The sequence below is a fragment of the Ctenopharyngodon idella genome, chromosome 23 (genome assembly GCF_019924925.1).
Source record: "Ctenopharyngodon idella isolate HZGC_01 chromosome 23, HZGC01, whole genome shotgun sequence".
Lineage (NCBI taxonomy): Eukaryota > Metazoa > Chordata > Actinopteri > Cypriniformes > Xenocyprididae > Ctenopharyngodon > Ctenopharyngodon idella.
In genome coordinates this window covers 7,426,134-7,444,317 of record NC_067242.1, presented here as the reverse complement: position 1 = coordinate 7,444,317, position 18,184 = coordinate 7,426,134, and the positions used below count along the sequence as shown (strand labels likewise).

The following is an 18,184-nucleotide window of genomic DNA, read 5'->3' as shown; positions in this document are numbered from 1 at the left end:
GGGTTCAAATATGCAAAAGATGCTGGAAAACTGAAGAATCTGCAGGACCTGGAGGATTTTCTCTAAAGAACAGAGCTCAGTTTAACTGCTCAGAACAAACAAGAGACTCATGAACAACCATCACACAACAAAAAAACAGTCGTAGATCATCCAGGTAACCACACACAGTATTAAGAATCAGTGGTTCACATACTTATGAATGGGGTTATTTTAATAAATTCAGCTATTTTTTTTTTGTCTTGTGGATTATATGTAAACATCTTTTATGTAAAATATCTTACTCAGGACAGTACTAAATAAAAAAATAACATGCATTTTGTATTATCTCCCTTATTTTGTTAACATTTTTAACATTTTCACAGATTCTGCAAGTGGTTCACATACTTTTTCTTGCAACTGTACAAACAAACGTAAAATATATTAATAAAATTCATTAAAAAAAATATTAAAATGATATGTGTACAGCATGGTAGGAATTAATTTATGCTGATTTTAATTTAAAAAAATGATGACAGAATGATTTTTATTACTGATAAAAATGTCAATGCAAAAATATCTAATAAATTAATCAAATGAAAAAATATATTAACAAAATATTTTGTCTAAATATTTTTTATTATTTTTCAATTTCATTTTCTTAAATTAATAAAGATATTTTTATGAATGCAAAATTAAATGTTCTGATTTTTTTGTTGTTGTTGTTTTTGTTTTTTGGGGATGGAAATAAATGATCCACTTTGTCATGAGATTCACCCTTTTATCCAGAGTGCCAAATACTCCTCCACAGAAGAAATGAATTCATTTAGGTTTGGGACGACATAATGAGGGTCAGTAAATGATGACGAAACTTTAATTTTGGGTGAACTTTCCCTTTAATTTGTTGATGTGCGATTAAATAAGAGTATACTGAAAATGTCAAGTGCCATGCTGGAGAGAAAGAGAGGAAGTGCCAATATAACATCTGACTTTAATTTCAGGTAAACTGTGTTATTTTTTTTCAACCGTACTCTAACTAACCTGCAGGGTCATCTCATCTTCTCTACTACCATTTTCTGGTCCGTCTCTCGTCTATTTGTGCAATCTTTCAATAGCATGTTGTTCATGTTGCTGAGTGGACGCCCTCCACGCAAACGGTCAGCGCTTGGCATCGTTTTTGTCCGACTTAGAACAAAAAAGTAAAGGCTGAACATGATGTTTTAATTAAACAAATTAGAAATTAAAGGAATGTTTTTGTTTCAATAAAATAAAGCTCTATTGACAACATTTGTGGGATAATGTCAATTACCACAGAAAAATAATTCTGTCACTCAATTTGACCGTTAGCAAAGACCCGCCCCCTCTATTTACTGTTGCTATATCCGCTCTTGCGCAGTGAAAAATACATCGCGGAGCAAAGAGGACACTAACAACGACGACAGATAAGACAGAGCAGGTTAGTTTGGATATGAAGCAAATGTTGTAATTTGTAAAGAAATTTGAACAGTAAATACCTCTTTGTGGCTCTTTAATGTGTGGTGACAGATCGCTGTAGCGCCTCAGTTTAAGCGGCGATCATCTCCTCGTACTAGTTAATTTATAGCATCAAATAAACATGAATGAACATCAAAAGGAATGTTGTTTCAACCGCGGAAAGACGTCAGTACACACCATTTTTCAAGTTCAAGTCTACCGACGTTAATCTACTAACTCCCCTGACTGCTTTGTCGACGTAACGGCGGATTCGGCGTTTTGATTGGTTAGATTGCCTGTCAATCAAACTCCCAGGCGAATTTTTAGTCTTTTAATTTATAGTCTTTGTTATTATGCCATAAACGCTGTTGGTAGAGATGAACTTTTATTGAATGCTTAATATTCCTTCAATAGAATAAATGAATACAATTTAACTATGGCTACAGATTAAATACATAAAAAAATAAAAATTAAAGATCAAAAAAATCAATCGTTAAAGAGAATTAGCTATCAAAAACAAAATATGTCAACACTCCTATAAGTTTATCCAAATAGTTCATATCACTAGCCTTTAAATGTGTATTTGTCTACATGAGACTCGTTGAAAAGGGACCAATACTAAACACACCTCACAGTATTGGCACATGAGATCAATTCTCTAAATCTTGTTTTTTTTAATTGGAATTATACTTTAGTTGTTCTGCAAATGTGGATTGAACATCTATTTCATGTGTGAGTATCACCATTTACACACATTTTCATGATTGTCACAATTTAGGCAGAATGGCAGGAATATCTCATAACAGTAATACTGTCAAAACCTTGATGATCACTTTAAATGCTAAAACACATGACCACAAAGAATGGACACATTTGACTGAATAAATGTAGTGAATGTCCATACGTTTGATTGGTCATGTAGATTAGCCTATTTTAGGCTTTCATACCCCACATGCACTCAAACTGATACACACACACTCTCACACACACTTCTGCTGAATCTATGTGATATCACTAGAGAGGTTTGATGTTAATTATGATGTTTTGTTTTTTTTTAGTTTGGGACAAAACCACTTCCTCCGTCCCAGTCAGTTTCTGCACGGGAGGAATATTCAGTCCTTGTTTTCCACCCACCCGTCCTCTTCCAGCTTGATCTCTGAGCCCAGAATCCCTCAAAATCATTCGGTCAGTCCCCTGTCCTCCTCTCCTCCGTACAGGAAGCTATTCGTGCCGACAGGTTGGACGTATTCCTCTGTTTTGTCCCAGTCTGAGACCCAGCTTCCTCCGGCTCCACCCCCTCCAGTCCCCGCCCCATTGGGGTCACCTGATTGGATAGTTGCTCCATAGCCGCCGCCGCCGCCCGTTGTGCGGTACAGCTCTTCCGTTTCATCCGCCAGCTCATCTTCTCCCAATATACCACATTTCTCCTCACTCATGTTCTCTGGCTCCGCCCACGGCTGCTTCTCTCCCGATGCAAAAATACCTGAAATGCATGAGCAATGACATCATCACTATGATTTATGTTGACATTTATTCATTTAGGATGAATCTCACAAAAATAGTCATGAAATGTTTAATAATAACAATAACAATTCCCACCCCAAAATCCTAAGAAATAATTGTCTAAATGTCTATTTTTTAGGAGTGCACAAATATTTTTAATGTCATAATTTTTTTAATATTTTTTTTTAATAATAAATCCTATAATTTTAATAAATGCATTAATGAATTTATATATAAATTTGAATATATATATATATATATATATATATATTTTTTATATATATATTTATTTATATATATATATATATATTTGTATTAATGAATGTATATATATATATATATATATATATATATATAATTCATTAATACAATTATTAAAATTACATTTGTTAAATTTATGCTAGTTTAAATAAAATTAAACGGGGGGATTTTTATTACTGAATAAATAACAGAAAAAATTTACAATAAATTTAATCAAATAAAACATATTAATAATAAAATATTTTTATTTTTAGAAAATATTTTTATACCTTTTCTTTATGCAAAATTAAATTGTTTTTTTGTTTTTTTGTGTGTGAAAAATGACCCAGACATTTTGTCATGAGATTCAGCCTTTTAACCAAAGTGCCACAGATACTACACATATAATTACACACCAAAATTCATTCTGAACAATAACTAAGAAATATTACATATGCAAGATTAGACAGAGATGGATGGAAGGAAATGGACAGAAATATTCACCGTAGAAGATAACTCCACCATAATGAACAAGTGAAGCAATGAGAAACACATATTGCCACTCCTCCCGCGTCTACAGAGAGAAATACACAGGACAAAAATGTATGTTTATGTGTGTGTAGAGTCTGTATAGAGATATCTATGTATTTCAGTGCATGTGTCACCATAACATTTCAGATAATGTATGTGCAAGTGTATATTCAGATAATATGTGCCACCTAACCCTAATGAGAGAGAAATAAAGGCAAGGGACGATGTGCATGATCAAAATGTGATGCCCAGGAACAGAAAAGAGAAGAAAATGAGAAAAGGAGCTGTTATATAATGACTGGAAACCAGAGAGATGGGAAAATGACACATGATCTGTGTCAATGTTATAAGAAAAAGCATGAGCTGTAAACACAATCAGGAACAGACCGTCAGCACATCCAGCACAACAAACACTCTTTTCCTCTGTGTCTATAGTTTAAGGTCAATACCTTGTTTTTGGTCATGGCACCAACAATCAGAGGGCACACCATGCCAGAGAGCGTGCCCACACCGTTAGAGATGCCCATCAGAATACTGGCGTAGCGAGGAGCGATGTCCAAATGATTTACATTGAACCCTGAAGGTTGAAAAGAAAAGAGTAAAAACTTGGGGTTAGGAAGATTTTTAAATCTTCTGCTCACCAAGGCTGCATTTATTTGATCAAAAATACAGTTAAAAAATGTGAAATATTATTACAATTTAAAATAACTGTTTTCTATCTGAATATATTCTAAAATATAATTTATTTCTGTGATCAAAGCTGAATTTTCATCATCATTACTCCAGTCTTCAGTGTCACATGATCCTTAATAAAAAAAAATAAAAATTCTGATTGTTATCAATGTTGAAAACAGTTGTGCTGCTTCATATTTTTATGGAAACTGTGGTGCAAAGTTCAAAAGAACAGCATTTATTTAGAACAGAAATCTTTTTTAACATAATAAATGTCTTTATTGTCACTTTTGCTCAATTTAATGCATCTTTCCTCGTTTTTGAAAGGCAATGTATGTTCTTACCTGAAATGGCAAAACCACTAAATCCAACAGCAAGGACAAGAAACGAGATGGCGACACCCTTAGTGTGAGAGAAACCCACCACCAGAAGAAACGTGGCCTCCAGCCCGAAACCTAAACACACACAGAACATTAGATGCTTCCGTCAGCCAATCAGAGGCTCCAGAGTGATCAGTCACATGGCATCGCAGCATCCAGACTGTGTACTTTTTTCATTGAAAAGATTAATTAAAGCAACTAAATGAATGCGAAGGCTTTACCTCCACAGTTCATGAGTTTCCTGACGTTTGTGGTGGTCATGATGTTGCGACTCCTCAGGTAGTCGGCCAGCTGTCCTCCGATCGGCACAACGATGGTCATCACCAGATGAGGAAGAGCAGAGATTATGCCAACCTAAAGACAGAGAAGAGGGACGTGTTTCATGTATGAACCGTCTCAGATGTTTCAGATGTTTCTTTAGAGGTATGAATTGATTTGTAGAGCAGCTCAGATTATTGGACGAGAAATGTTTCAGTTCATATAACAACAACAACAATATTATTATTATTATTATTATCGTATAACCAACACTGACTAATCAAATTATTATTTATGTTATTATTATTATTAAATGATCATAAACATAAAATAATTATTGTTGTTATCATATTATTATTATTATTATTAATAATAATGATAATCAATATTATTATTATTATGAACATTGAATAACACTGACTAATCAAAACATTATTATTATTCATTATTATTACATATTATTATTCAATGTTCATAAAAATATATTGTTGCTATATTATTATTATCATCATCATCATCACAATATAACCGAAACTGACTAATCATTATTATTATTATTATTATTATTAAATTTATTAAATGGTCATTAAATAAAAATAATTATTGTTTTTATCAATACTATTTATAATTATGAATTATTATTATTATTAATAATCATAACAATGATTATAATAATTATTATTATTATTATAACCCACACCAAGCAATAATAATATAACTATTTTTATTATTATGAACACTGAATAACCAACACTGACTAATCAAAATATTATTATTATTCAATGTTCATAAAAAATGAAAATATTAATTGTTGTTATATTATTAATTATTGTTATTAAGAATAACAATAACATGTATTATTATTATTATTATTATCATTATGAACACTGACTAATCAAAATATTATTATTATACACTATTATTATGATTTAAGCACAGGTATTGTGATCTCTTGTGAAACTCTTCTCAGGAGAATCATCTGATCAGGACACTTCAACAAACATCTGCATTTGCTCTCCATTTAGTCTGATAGGAGAAACATTTGATTTGCGTCTGCTCTCTCACCTTGCTGATCTCAAACTTAAACACCTCCTCAAAATACGCAGGTTGACTGATGAGCAGCAGGTAAAAGGTCCAGCTCCTGCAGAAATTGGCCACGATGATGGCATAAACGGGCATCGATGTGAAAAACCGACGCCATGGAGTGTTAAATTTCTGCATGAGAGGTGAAGAGAGGAGAGAGCCCTTCATTTCTAGAATCAGTATTTAAACATGCACACGCGTGTGTTCGTACCGTCACTGGGTTCATGAGTCCAGCCGTTTCCCCAATGGCATCTTCAATGTATTTCCTTTCCTCCGGGGTGATGGTGGGATGAGCCGCCGGACTCTCGTATGACACCAGAATCCAGAACAAATACCAGCAGACCCCAAAGCTACCTACAGCCAGAGAGACGGAGAGAAAACAGAAGACATGAACACATGTACAACACCATTAGATGACCATCATGCATCAGTCATTAGTGTGCGTGTGTGTGTGTGTGTGTGTGTGCGTCCTGGTGTCTCTCACCATATACGTAGAATACTGAGGACCAGCCTGAGTACTGAACCAGAACTCCAGCTAACGGCATGGCGATCACAGCTCCCGCATATGAGCCTGAGAAACAACAAATCAGATTCACTCTACAGACATGTATGCAAACTACATTTACATCTAAAAATATATTAATAAATATAAAAATATTAAATGAATGCTATAATTAAAATAAAACAAGAATAATGATATTAAAGATAATAACAATGATATTACTCATAATAATGATAAATTATATTTATCACTTATTTATTTATTTATTTATTATAATGAACACTGAACCAGCACTGACAAATCAAAATAATAATTACATCATTATTATTATTAACAATCATTATAATTACTATGACTATACTACTACTATTATTATTATTATTATTATATTCCATGTTAATAATAATAATTGTTGTTTTTGTGTTATCATAATAGTTATTATTATTAACAATAATTATTATTACTATGGTTATGATGCTATTATTATTAATATTAATGATTATGAACCCTGAATAATAATTATGTTAATTATTATTAATAACAATAATTTAATTACTGTGACTGTAATACTATTATTGTTATTATTATTATATTCGGTGTTAATAATATTAATAATAATAATAGTTATTAATATTATTGTTTTTGTTTATCATCATATTAATTGTTATTAGTATATATATAATTATAATACTATTAATATTAATATTATGAACACTGAATAATTATTACCACTACTATTATGTTAATTATTATTATTAATAACAATAATGTAATTACTATGAGTGTAATACTATTATTATTATTATTATTATTATTATATTCAGTGTTAATAACAATAATAATAGTAATAACAATTATTGTTGTTGTTATTAATATTATTACTGTTTTTGTTTATCATATTAATTATTATTAATAACAATAATTATAATTACTATGATTATAATACTATTAAAATTATGAACACTGAATAATTATTACCACCACTATTATTATTATTATTATATTCAATGTTAATTATTATTATTGTTGATTTTATGTTATCATATTAAATATTATTAATAAAAATTGTAATTACTATGATTAGAATTATGTTATTATTATGATTACTTCACTCAATAATCATATGAAAAAGTAAAACCCAGCCAGCAATAATTAACATGATTAAAGGTTTCTGACAATTTTCCACAGATATGAAACTGCTCAGCAAAAATAATGACCTCACCACAGAACGCTGTTGTGGCCAATCGGCTTCTTTCTAGCGGCGGGGCCCATTTAGCCCAGATCCCGTGGCATGCTGGGTAAGACACACCCTGAGCAGAAGTGACAATGACAGTAGGTGAAGTCATAGACTATAATCAGAGCACTGCTGTGCTTTAGTCACAGAAAACCCAGATGACCTACTGTACTGTCAAAACATGCAGAAGAGAGCATTACTGTGCAGCATGAAACACTGTAGGGGATGTTACTTTTAAAAGTAACACATAATATTGTGGTACTCATGGAAAAAATAAGTTATGTAATATATATATATATATATTTATATTGTGTTTACCTCCACCAGCCCCTGTAGTATCCTTACTAAAATCACACAGCTGAAGTGAATCCGTGCTGCTGTGGGAATCATCATATTCAGGACAGACGTGGCCACGACTGCAAAGCCAAAAACTCTGAGAAACAGAGAGAGAGAAACATCAACAGTGTTTTATTCATTCTGTTCAGTGTGATATAATGACTGGATCACTGACCTGTTGGCGGCAAATTTCTGACAGATAAAGCCTCCAGGAATCTGAGTGACGATATATCCCCAAAAAAATGATCCATGAATCATTCCTACAGTCTCTGGATCCCAGGTGAACTGAGCTTTCTGAAACACAGACACTTTCTTCACTCAGTTTAACGAACAAATTAAAATATAAAACAAAAACAATACTGAAACTGCCTTAAATTGTAATATTGCTATTATTAATGAAATGCACTAAATAAATTAAATGTGTATTCAGCAAAAATAAAAATAAAATACAAACTAATTAGTTGAGTCGTGACAATATTGTAGCTTAACACATGCATCATAACGTTTCATATACTACTTTAGTATGCAATGAGTAAATATTGTACAGTATGCAGCACTGTTGGGAAATGTTACTTTTAAAAGTAACACATTATAAATGCATTACTCATGGCAAATAAGTCATGTTACATTGCTGCAAATAACAAGCACAGTTGTTTTTTTCGTTTACCAGAAGTTTTTGCATTGCCTCAAGTATGCTTCAATTGTAATATGTTAATTTTAATAACAAAATGGATCAAATAAATCAATGCACACCACATTAAGCAAAATAAAATATATGCCAGCAACATTTTGAAGTTTTTGCAGTGACTTACGTACGCTTCAATTGTAATAAAATGCATCAAAAAAATCAATGTGCTCTGTATTAAAGGATTAGTTCACTTTCAAATGAAAATTACCCCAAGATTTACTCATCCTCAAGCCATCCTAGGTGTATATGACTTTCTTCTTTCTGATGAACACAATCAGAGTTATATTAATAAATATCCTGACGCATCTTCTGAAGTGAAGCGATGCGTTTGTGTAAAAAAAAAAAAATTCATATTTAACAAGTTATGAAGTAAAATATCTAGCTTTCGCCAGACTGCCTTCTGTATTTAATGTACGAAGAAAGTGTAAAACTCTTGCAGTTCAAAAAGCCTATGCTACGTCCTACGCCTTCCCTGTTCAACTTACGGAAACTTACGCCAGTTTACACTTACTTCGTAACTTGAATACGGAAGCTGGACAGGCAGAAGCTAGATATATTACTTCATAACTTGTTAAATATGGATATTATTTTTACACATCGTTTTGCTTCAGAAGGCCTTTATTAACCCCCTGGAGCTGTGTGGAGTACACGTTTATCGCTGATCCCGTTCACTGCCATTATAAAGCGCGGATGCATCAGGAAATGTATTAATATAACTCCGATTGTGTTCATCAGAAAGAAGAAAGTCATATACACCTAGGATGGCTTGAGGGTGAGTAAAGCTTGGGGTAATTTTCATTTGAAAGTGAACTAATCCTTTAATTCTAATTTACGCCACCTTTTGGGCAAATATTGTAAAGTGCACATTGTAAAGCGTAAAGTGTCATTAAAATACAGCCTCTCTTTATGTTTGATGTCAAACGGTTTGTCATACCTAAATATCTTTTAATATCATTTGAGCAGTGTAGTTGCAAAATTATCTGGCACAAAGATCTGATAAACTGAATGGGGAGTTTGAAAATGTATGAAAAATGTAGAAAATCTAGTTGGAAATTGAAAAATTGAAATTGACATGACTCAAGGAAACAGAAATGTTGTATCAATTGAGTTGACAAACTATAAACTAAAACATGAAATCGTAAGCTGACATTAACTATGTTTCCATCCACCTGTTTTTTGCATATTTAGGGATAACTAATAAAAAACGCTGGATGCGCATAAAAAACGTATGCACTTAATTGAGGTGGATACAATTTTTTATCCGATTAAAAGACATGCACATAAACTACGATGGAAACACAGAATAAATCCCTCGATGTGCAACAAAAAACCCATGTGCCTCGACAGAGGATGTGATTGGATAACTGGACTAACCAGCGGACCAATCGCATCACAACATCTCAAATGTTGATTCTGAAATGCCTAATCCAAAGTCTGTCATCAAAATGATTTGATATAAATATGTCCCAAAACTGTTTTGCATGTTTGCGGTCGCAAACACCAGCATCTGAAGCAATTTAATATGGTTTCGTCTCTGAACTCTGAGATGCAAGTGATTTATGATGGAGGAAAAAGATCAATTACAGCAACTTCCATTACTATTACAGATATTTTGCACCAATTTTCTTAGGAAGTGACGATGTTGTTCTCTTGAACACATGGGATGAAAACGCTGCTTTATTCGCAAATGTTTTATGAGATATTCCAGTTTTGCGCATTAAGTTAAATTCGCAACTTTGAATGGAAATCAAGAAGGGTTCAAGAAAAACACCAAATTTGAATGGAAAATCTTGAAAAAGTTGAAGGAGTCCACAGTTCTGAATTTTGAAGCTTACCACAATGTATGGCTTGCCTTCTCTATAGATGGTGTGGTTGTTCACCATGCTAACGACGGCCACACCCAGGTTACAGCGGATACCGAATGAGATACAGAATCCCAGGCCTGACAATATAGCGATGATGTACCGCCGCGGCAGGCCAAAACACGTGCAGTCCACCACCGGAAGCTCCTTCTCCTCCTGGAGCTCTGGACGACCCTCCGCCGACAACTCGATCGTCTCTCCATTCTCCTGACGCTTCTCTAGAACCCTGACAAACACAGACATCAAACACATTTGGGTCTTTAAACTGTTTCATGCACCTCTAAAGCCTTCAGACTTCAGGATCAGCTGCCTGTGGAAAAGAAAACTGAGAAAAATCTCTTTAATATCTCAATTCTTTCTCCCTAGACAGCAATGAGAGAGCTGGAGGCTTCTGCTGAAGACTCTCGATTTTGAGGTTCTCCTGAGATCAACAGATTTATCAAGAAACCAGAGTATGATCTCAAACATTTTTTCCAAGATATACTCTGAGCTGCTACACCCTCAATTATTATGCCTAAATTTAATATTTATGTATTTGAACAGCATATAATATTTCCATCCATTTGGATTACACAGATTCAGCACAAACTAATAAATGTAATGTGATGTGTCAGTCATATATAAATGAAAAGAGTATGAAACAGGTCAGATTTCTGTAATAGTACTAATAAACTGTTAAATATGCAAGAACCGGGTTCATATTATTATTATCGATCATTCAACCCAATCACATACCTTATAACTAACTGAATACTGCTTGTTGCACAGCTATCCATATAATATTAAACACGTTCATATTTATTTAAGTGAATAAATGTAATTATTTTTACCATGAACATGTTTATGCACAATTTGAATAAATGAATGATAAATTATGCAAGTTTTTTAAATGCAGAAATCTTACATGTTTCATTTATGTAAGACTGACGAATATGTATCACAATAAGTTTATTAGTTTGTGTAATCCAAATGGATGGAAATTTTATATTTCTGCTAAGGAGCTTTCGGAGAAACATCTCATACTTAATAATAAAACTAAAAAAACCTCTTATAAGTCTCCTGAGCTCTGAAAGAGCAACTCCTGAGCAGAATTTTCCTCTTAAACTACTGTAGCTTTATAGAGACATTTTATAAGGCATTTTAATGGTGAAAATTCTCAAGTTTTGGATGTTCAACGGAGCTCATGAAACAAAAATAAGACAGAAGTGAAACGCTTCCCAGTTCACATTCATAATGAACCGATGTGTCACATCTAATCCAGATTGAACACACAATAACATGCTATGAGAGCAGCAGTTTCCTGACCACAAACATCACAGAATCACATTGAAGGATTAGTTCACTTCAGAATTCAAATTTCCTGATAATTTACTCACCCCCATGTCATCCAAGATGTTTATGTCTTTCTTTCTTCAGTCAAAAAGAAATGAAGGCTTTTGAGGAAAACATTCCAGGATTTTTCTCCATATAGTGGACTTCACTGGGGTTCAACGGGTTGAAGGTCCAAATGTCAGTTTCAGTGCAGCTTCAAAGGACTCTACACGATCCCAGACGAGGAATAAGGGTCTTATCTAGCACTTTTTAACCACAAATGCTCGTCTTGCACTGCTCTGCGATGCGCCAGGCATTACGTAATCACGTTGGAAAGGTCACGCGTGACGTAGGCGGAAGTACTACGGTAGGGCGAAAAACTCCATCTCAGTTTCTCCTCCAACTTCAAAATTGTCCAACATCGTTGTTTTACCGTTTTTTGTAAAGGTCGTTTGACTTAGTCTTTGCACGTTCGCTTTGTAAACACTGGATCGGTACTTCCGCCTACGTCACGCGTGACCTTTCCAACATGATTACATAATGCGTAGAGCATCACAGAGCAGTGCATTTGTGGTTAAAAAGTATATACATTTGCATTTTTTTAGAAAATGATAGATTGTTTTGCTAGATAAGACCCTTATTCCTCATCTGGGATCATGTAGAGCTCTTTGAAGCTGCACTGAAACTGACATTTGGACCTTCAACCCATTGGTCCCTGTTAAAGTCCACTATATGGAGAAAAATCCTGGAATTTTTTCCTCAAAATCCTTAATTTCTTTTCAACTGAAGAAAGAAAGAAAGACATAAACATGTTATATGACATGGGGATGAGTAAATTATCAGGAAATTTTAATTCTGAAGTGAACTGAGTGAATTTCGTCATTCTGATCCTGAATGATGAAATAACCATATAAAATTCATACACTACATGGTTGAGTATAGTGCAAAAGTACATAGTGTATAAATGCATAATAGTGTGACATTTGGGACACAACTTAAGTGAAGTAACAGCACAATAATTTCCTCTTCAAGACACATGATTTGAGGAATCATTCATGTTTGGAGCACAAACGCACAATCACCGTTAGAGGTTTGAGCACATCAGTAACCCTAATATGAGCAGGAATAATAGCAAAGCTTGACTTAAAGACCACAAAATAAATTGAAATTTCATATCAGATGTGTCATAGATCTGGCTTTTGGTACGAGTAGCTGTAATAAAGTAGTGAACGTCCATCTGAATCTCTCATCAGTAAGTACAGACAGCACAACGCACTCATACCGTCAGGTTACAGCACCACTGCAGCTGTACTTCAGCGCTGATGAAATAATAATGTTCCTCAGAGCCTGAATTATTGATCAAACCTTCTATTTTAGTCTTTTTCTGCCTCTCTTCTCCCTCCCCCTTCATCCATCCATTCTTCCCTTCTGTTCTTCTAAATCAGTTCATCCAGTTCTATTCATCCCATCTACACTGAAAAAAATACTTTTAAACAATTTGCACCCAGAAATTGCTGGTAAATTTCACAAATAATTACAAAGAAATGCCATTGAATTAAGCATGAAATTTTGAAGTAGAAAGAATGAAAGTGTTCACTTGTAAAACACACTCCAATAACTCCGAAAATCATTTCATATCAGTGTGTTTATAGAGGTAAATAGAGATATTGATGTATTTGACTGAGATGATTCAATCAATCATCTCAGTCAAATACATCAAAATGAGATGCATTTAAACATTTACAAACAAAACAATCAGTTTAGGCTTAGTCATTCAGATGTGTAGCAGTACTATGACAGATCAAATAAAATAAAATAAAAGATAAAAAAAAAAATATATATAAGATGAAAAATTAAGCAAAAATTAGAAATGTTACTCAGGCAACAAACTGAAATAAGTTTAAGCTGAGGCACTGCAATGTAAAAAAGAAGTAAGTTACCTGGTTGCCTTAAAATTTTGAGTTCATTAAAATTAAAAATTTGAGTTAATACAATGAAGGCGATTGGTTTAATCAACAGAAACTCAAAATATTATGTTTTTTGAACCAAATTAATTATCTAAGTTGATTTGACAAAAAAAAATGCTGTGGTAACAAATCATGGAAATAATTTTTTACAGTGTAGTCTTATTTTAGTATTATTTATAGTTTTTATTAATATTAATATTTTCAGTTGACTTTTATTTTTATATTTTCAGTGTTCGTTTTAATTTTATAGTATTTTTGTTATGTGCTTTTGTCATTTCTTTGCTATTTAAGTATAATAAAAAAATTTTGTTCAGTTTGTTTTTTGTTTTGCAGAGGAAATATGGAGTATATTTCAATTTGTTCTCTTATTATTTTTCTTATTAATTTTGGATGGACAGAAATTCTCAATTCTTACACATTTCAGCGTTATTTCAGATTTACCTGCCTGTCACAAAAAACAAATCGAACTGTTTCTGGTCACTTTATGCATCAGTCAACCAACGTCAGGGTTTAAATCAGTGGTTCCTGTCCAGAATAAACCTCAAAGTGAACCAGACTTTCTGCTAGCGAGACACTTTTGCCCTTACACTTATTTTGGCTTCGGTCCGCTGCAGTATTGTGAGGTTAAGTGCTTTGCTTAGGGCTCGTACAGCACAAAACATACAAAGAACCATTTTAACCACAATGGTGAAAAGGAAAAGCACAAAAGCCACACACGCACGGCATCATCAAACGACCAGACAAGTTTCTATCGCAGCCGAGGAGAGTGTTTTGGACAATATAATAACCTGTAGATCTCATTTGATCTGATTACAGAGGAATCGATACTCAAGTAAGAGAACTGAGCTTTTAAATGGCCGTTTATACGTAACAACATCCTCACATTGTACAGGAAGAACTAACAGTTTAATGACACTGTCCAGTCCAGTAATAGCAGCCGTGACGTGGACGACCGTGATGACATGTGGGCCTTTCCAGGCGAGAGAGAGAAAGAGAGAGAGAGAGAGAGAGAGAGAGAGAGAGAGAGAGAGAGAGGATTTAACTAGCAGCAGGTTAGTTGGAGATCTATTTCAGGACTGGATTTAGATGTTAAAGACTGCTCAAAATCCAGAGAAACAGACAGAGAGAGAGTGAGATTGTGTTTTTCCCAGTATGCTAATATGACAGTTCAATGAAAGTTGATTTGATCCTTACGAATATAAACACTGATTAAATTAATAAAATATTCATCTGCATATATCATCATTTAAATATGAAGGCTTTTTGCCCTTGGGGATAAAAAAAATAGCAGCGTACTTTACTTCATCAATCTTTAATCACAAGTTTACTGCAATTTTCTGCAGGAAACTATAAAAGCATCAAACGCCTTCAATATTCCTGTAATTATTCCATTGACATTGAAGAGGCGATTATAATATTAAATATTGAATGTCATTAAGTATTAATTGACTTATTAATACTTAACCAGTATTAATTAGAAGACAATATTTAACAATTTACTGCTGAAACAAAGGTCAGAATATTCATTTCGTATTCAGTTCATTATCTTTTTTGTGTTATCTAACAATATCCATGTCACAGTTCACTTTAATAAATCTTTTTCACTGAATTACAGTCTAAAATGCATTATTTAAAGTTCTTTTGCACTACATAATGTTTGGTTTTCCAATTTATAACAGGAACATTGTGAGGGAAGTATATAGGCTATTAATAATTTAAAATCGTTTTATAATTTAATATTCTCAGAAGTAGGTTTAGCTGACAAAAAAATAAGGTACAACAGTGAAAGTGTCAGAAATGCAGAATATCTTAAAAGTGCAGCACAAATAGGTGAAAAATATGTTACCATTACTGTAAATGGTATAATAAAAAATGCCATAGATACTGAAAAAAATGCATTTACATTATACCCTCTAAAAAATCCTGGGTTAAAAACAACCCAGTGATTGGGTTGTTTTAACCCAGCGGTTGGGTTAAATGTTTGCCCAACATGCTGGACAGTTTTATTTAACCCTACTATTGTTTAAAAAATACTATATGTCTGGCTTAAAATGAACCCATAATAGGTTGGAAATTAAAAATCAGACACATAATTACTAGAGGTGACAATAATAATCAAAAGTCTAACATTTATTAATAAGTAATTTAATAAATGTTTATTGTTTATCAAACTTATTAATAAATGTTAATTTCCAACATATTTTAGGTTCATTTTAAGCGAGCAACACAGTCATTTTTGAATAACAGTTGAGTTACCCAGAAGGCTGGGCAAACATTTAACCCAATCGCTGGGTTTGTCCATTTTCAACCCAACTTGGGTTGTTTTTAACCCAGCATTTTAGGCTACATTAAGGTCAGATATATCTATACAATTGAACAGTATTTTACATTATCAGTAGGCTTAAAGTAACATAAACACCCTATCAAGTGTAGGCTATTTTTCAAAATCTGGGCATAGATGATGCATAGATGCATAGATGCCATGATGCAGAACGGAAGTGGTCACCTGACAGGTGAAATGTGACGACACAAACCGGACAAGAGTCGCTATTAATAGAGTCCAGTCGAGTTAATCTGTTCGCGTTAATAAAGACACCCACATGCATACACACTAGACAAACAACTACACAAATGAGGATCTCTACAACTTGTGATGACACTGAAACAAGCACCAAAGCATTGAAAGACTGACTTAAATCATGTCTTTATCTTCTACATGACTATATAGTGTGCTCACGGTCATGTACCGCAGGTCACCTGCTCTAATCCCACCGGCTCCATCTACACGCTTATTTTTACAATATATGTTCTGATAAACAGCAACTATGCCAAATTGTTTTTTTTTTTTGTGTTTTTTAATCGGAATTAGACCTCATTAAGCTCTATTTTAATGCTATAACCATGCAGAATTAGACATTCCACTGTTGATATGAACACATAAACCGCCTTTGGCATTTTTATAAGAGTTTAATGAAGTTTTTTTTTGCCTCTTACCGGTTTATCCTTCCAAGTGTCTTCGCCGCTGCTGCTTTAAATCGCTCAGGTCGGACCTCCATCCTCTACAACTCCACCGCGGGACCGACCGGGACTCTGCGCGCTCCTGCTCTCCTGTGCACAAGCGCTCACCCACCCCCCTTCCACACACACACACACACACACACACACACTAATACTCTCCCTCACACAGACACGCGGGCGCGCATGCACCCATACACACATACATAAACTTCAGATACTTAAATGACGATAACTATAATAGTTTCGAAAGTTTTAACAATTGTTTTAATTCTATGAGAACAATGAAGTACAGAAAGGAATGATATCGTTGGAATCACATTCTTTCCCGCTTATCAACATTGACAGCCAATCAGAATCCATACTGAGCGCGGGCATTTAAAATGGCAGACGACAAAACTACAGCGTGCGCTTATATTAATCAAACCATTATCGTGTGTTGGTGTGGACGCTAAGATAGTTATCGTTCTTGTTCGTACGACAACGATAAAAAATGTAGTTGTAAAAATCGTTCTAAATTTAAAAGAAGAGAGTCTACACCACAACTATAACGATAACTACTCAGGAACGATATCGTTGGAATCACTTTTCCAGCTTATGATCGATAAAAACACTTGCAGCCAATCAGAATCCAATCTGCTTTAAAGCGCTCGAGCATTTAAAGGGATAGTTCACACAAAAATTAAAATTCTGTCATCATTTACTCACCCTCAAGATGTTCCAAACCTGTATAAATTTCTTCATTCTGCTGAACACAAGGAAGATATTTGCAAGAATATCAGTACCCAAACTGATCTCGCCCCCCACTGACTATCATAGTATTCATTAAATGGGGCGTGAGATCAGTTTGGTTACTGACATTCTTCCAAATATCTTATTTTGCATTCAGCAGAACAAAGAAATTCATACAGGTTTGGAACTACTTGAGGGTGAGTAAATGATGACAGAGTTTTCATTTTTGGGTGAACTATCCCTTTAAAGCAACAGACGACAAAACTACAGCACGCTAGTGGGTTGGTGTGGATGTAAATATAGTCATCCTTAAACATAATTCCTGGAATGACACTCCCAAAGGAATAGCGGTGGATCAACTCTTGGAGAAAAGCCAGTATTACAAGTCAATGAAACCAGCATTAGTGAATTTTGCGAGTTG

The 18,184-nt window shown here is 33.7% G+C and overlaps 1 protein-coding gene across 2 annotated transcripts; it reads right to left on the bottom strand.

Annotated features, from left to right (window-relative positions):
• Positions 1-491: 491 nt before the first annotated feature.
• slc17a7b (solute carrier family 17 member 7b) lies at positions 492-17,353 on the bottom strand. Of its 2 annotated transcripts, XM_051882175.1 has the most exons (13): positions 17,011-17,353; positions 10,712-10,964; positions 8,364-8,482; positions 8,171-8,285; positions 7,841-7,928; positions 6,601-6,687; positions 6,328-6,470; positions 6,099-6,248; positions 4,997-5,129; positions 4,740-4,850; positions 4,173-4,300; positions 3,697-3,766; positions 492-2,932 (listed from the first exon to the last, which is right to left on the bottom strand). In XM_051882175.1, exons 1-13 carry the CDS (start codon positions 17,070-17,072, stop codon positions 2,628-2,630), a joined length of 1,764 nt encoding a protein of 587 aa, XP_051738135.1. In that variant the 5' UTR covers positions 17,073-17,353; the 3' UTR covers positions 492-2,627. The 2 variants fall into 2 exon arrangements, with proteins under 2 accessions (XP_051738135.1, XP_051738136.1); XM_051882176.1 differs by lacking the exon at positions 3,697-3,766 and having other exon boundaries at positions 2,753-2,932.
• Between the last annotated feature and the right edge of the window lie 831 nt (positions 17,354-18,184).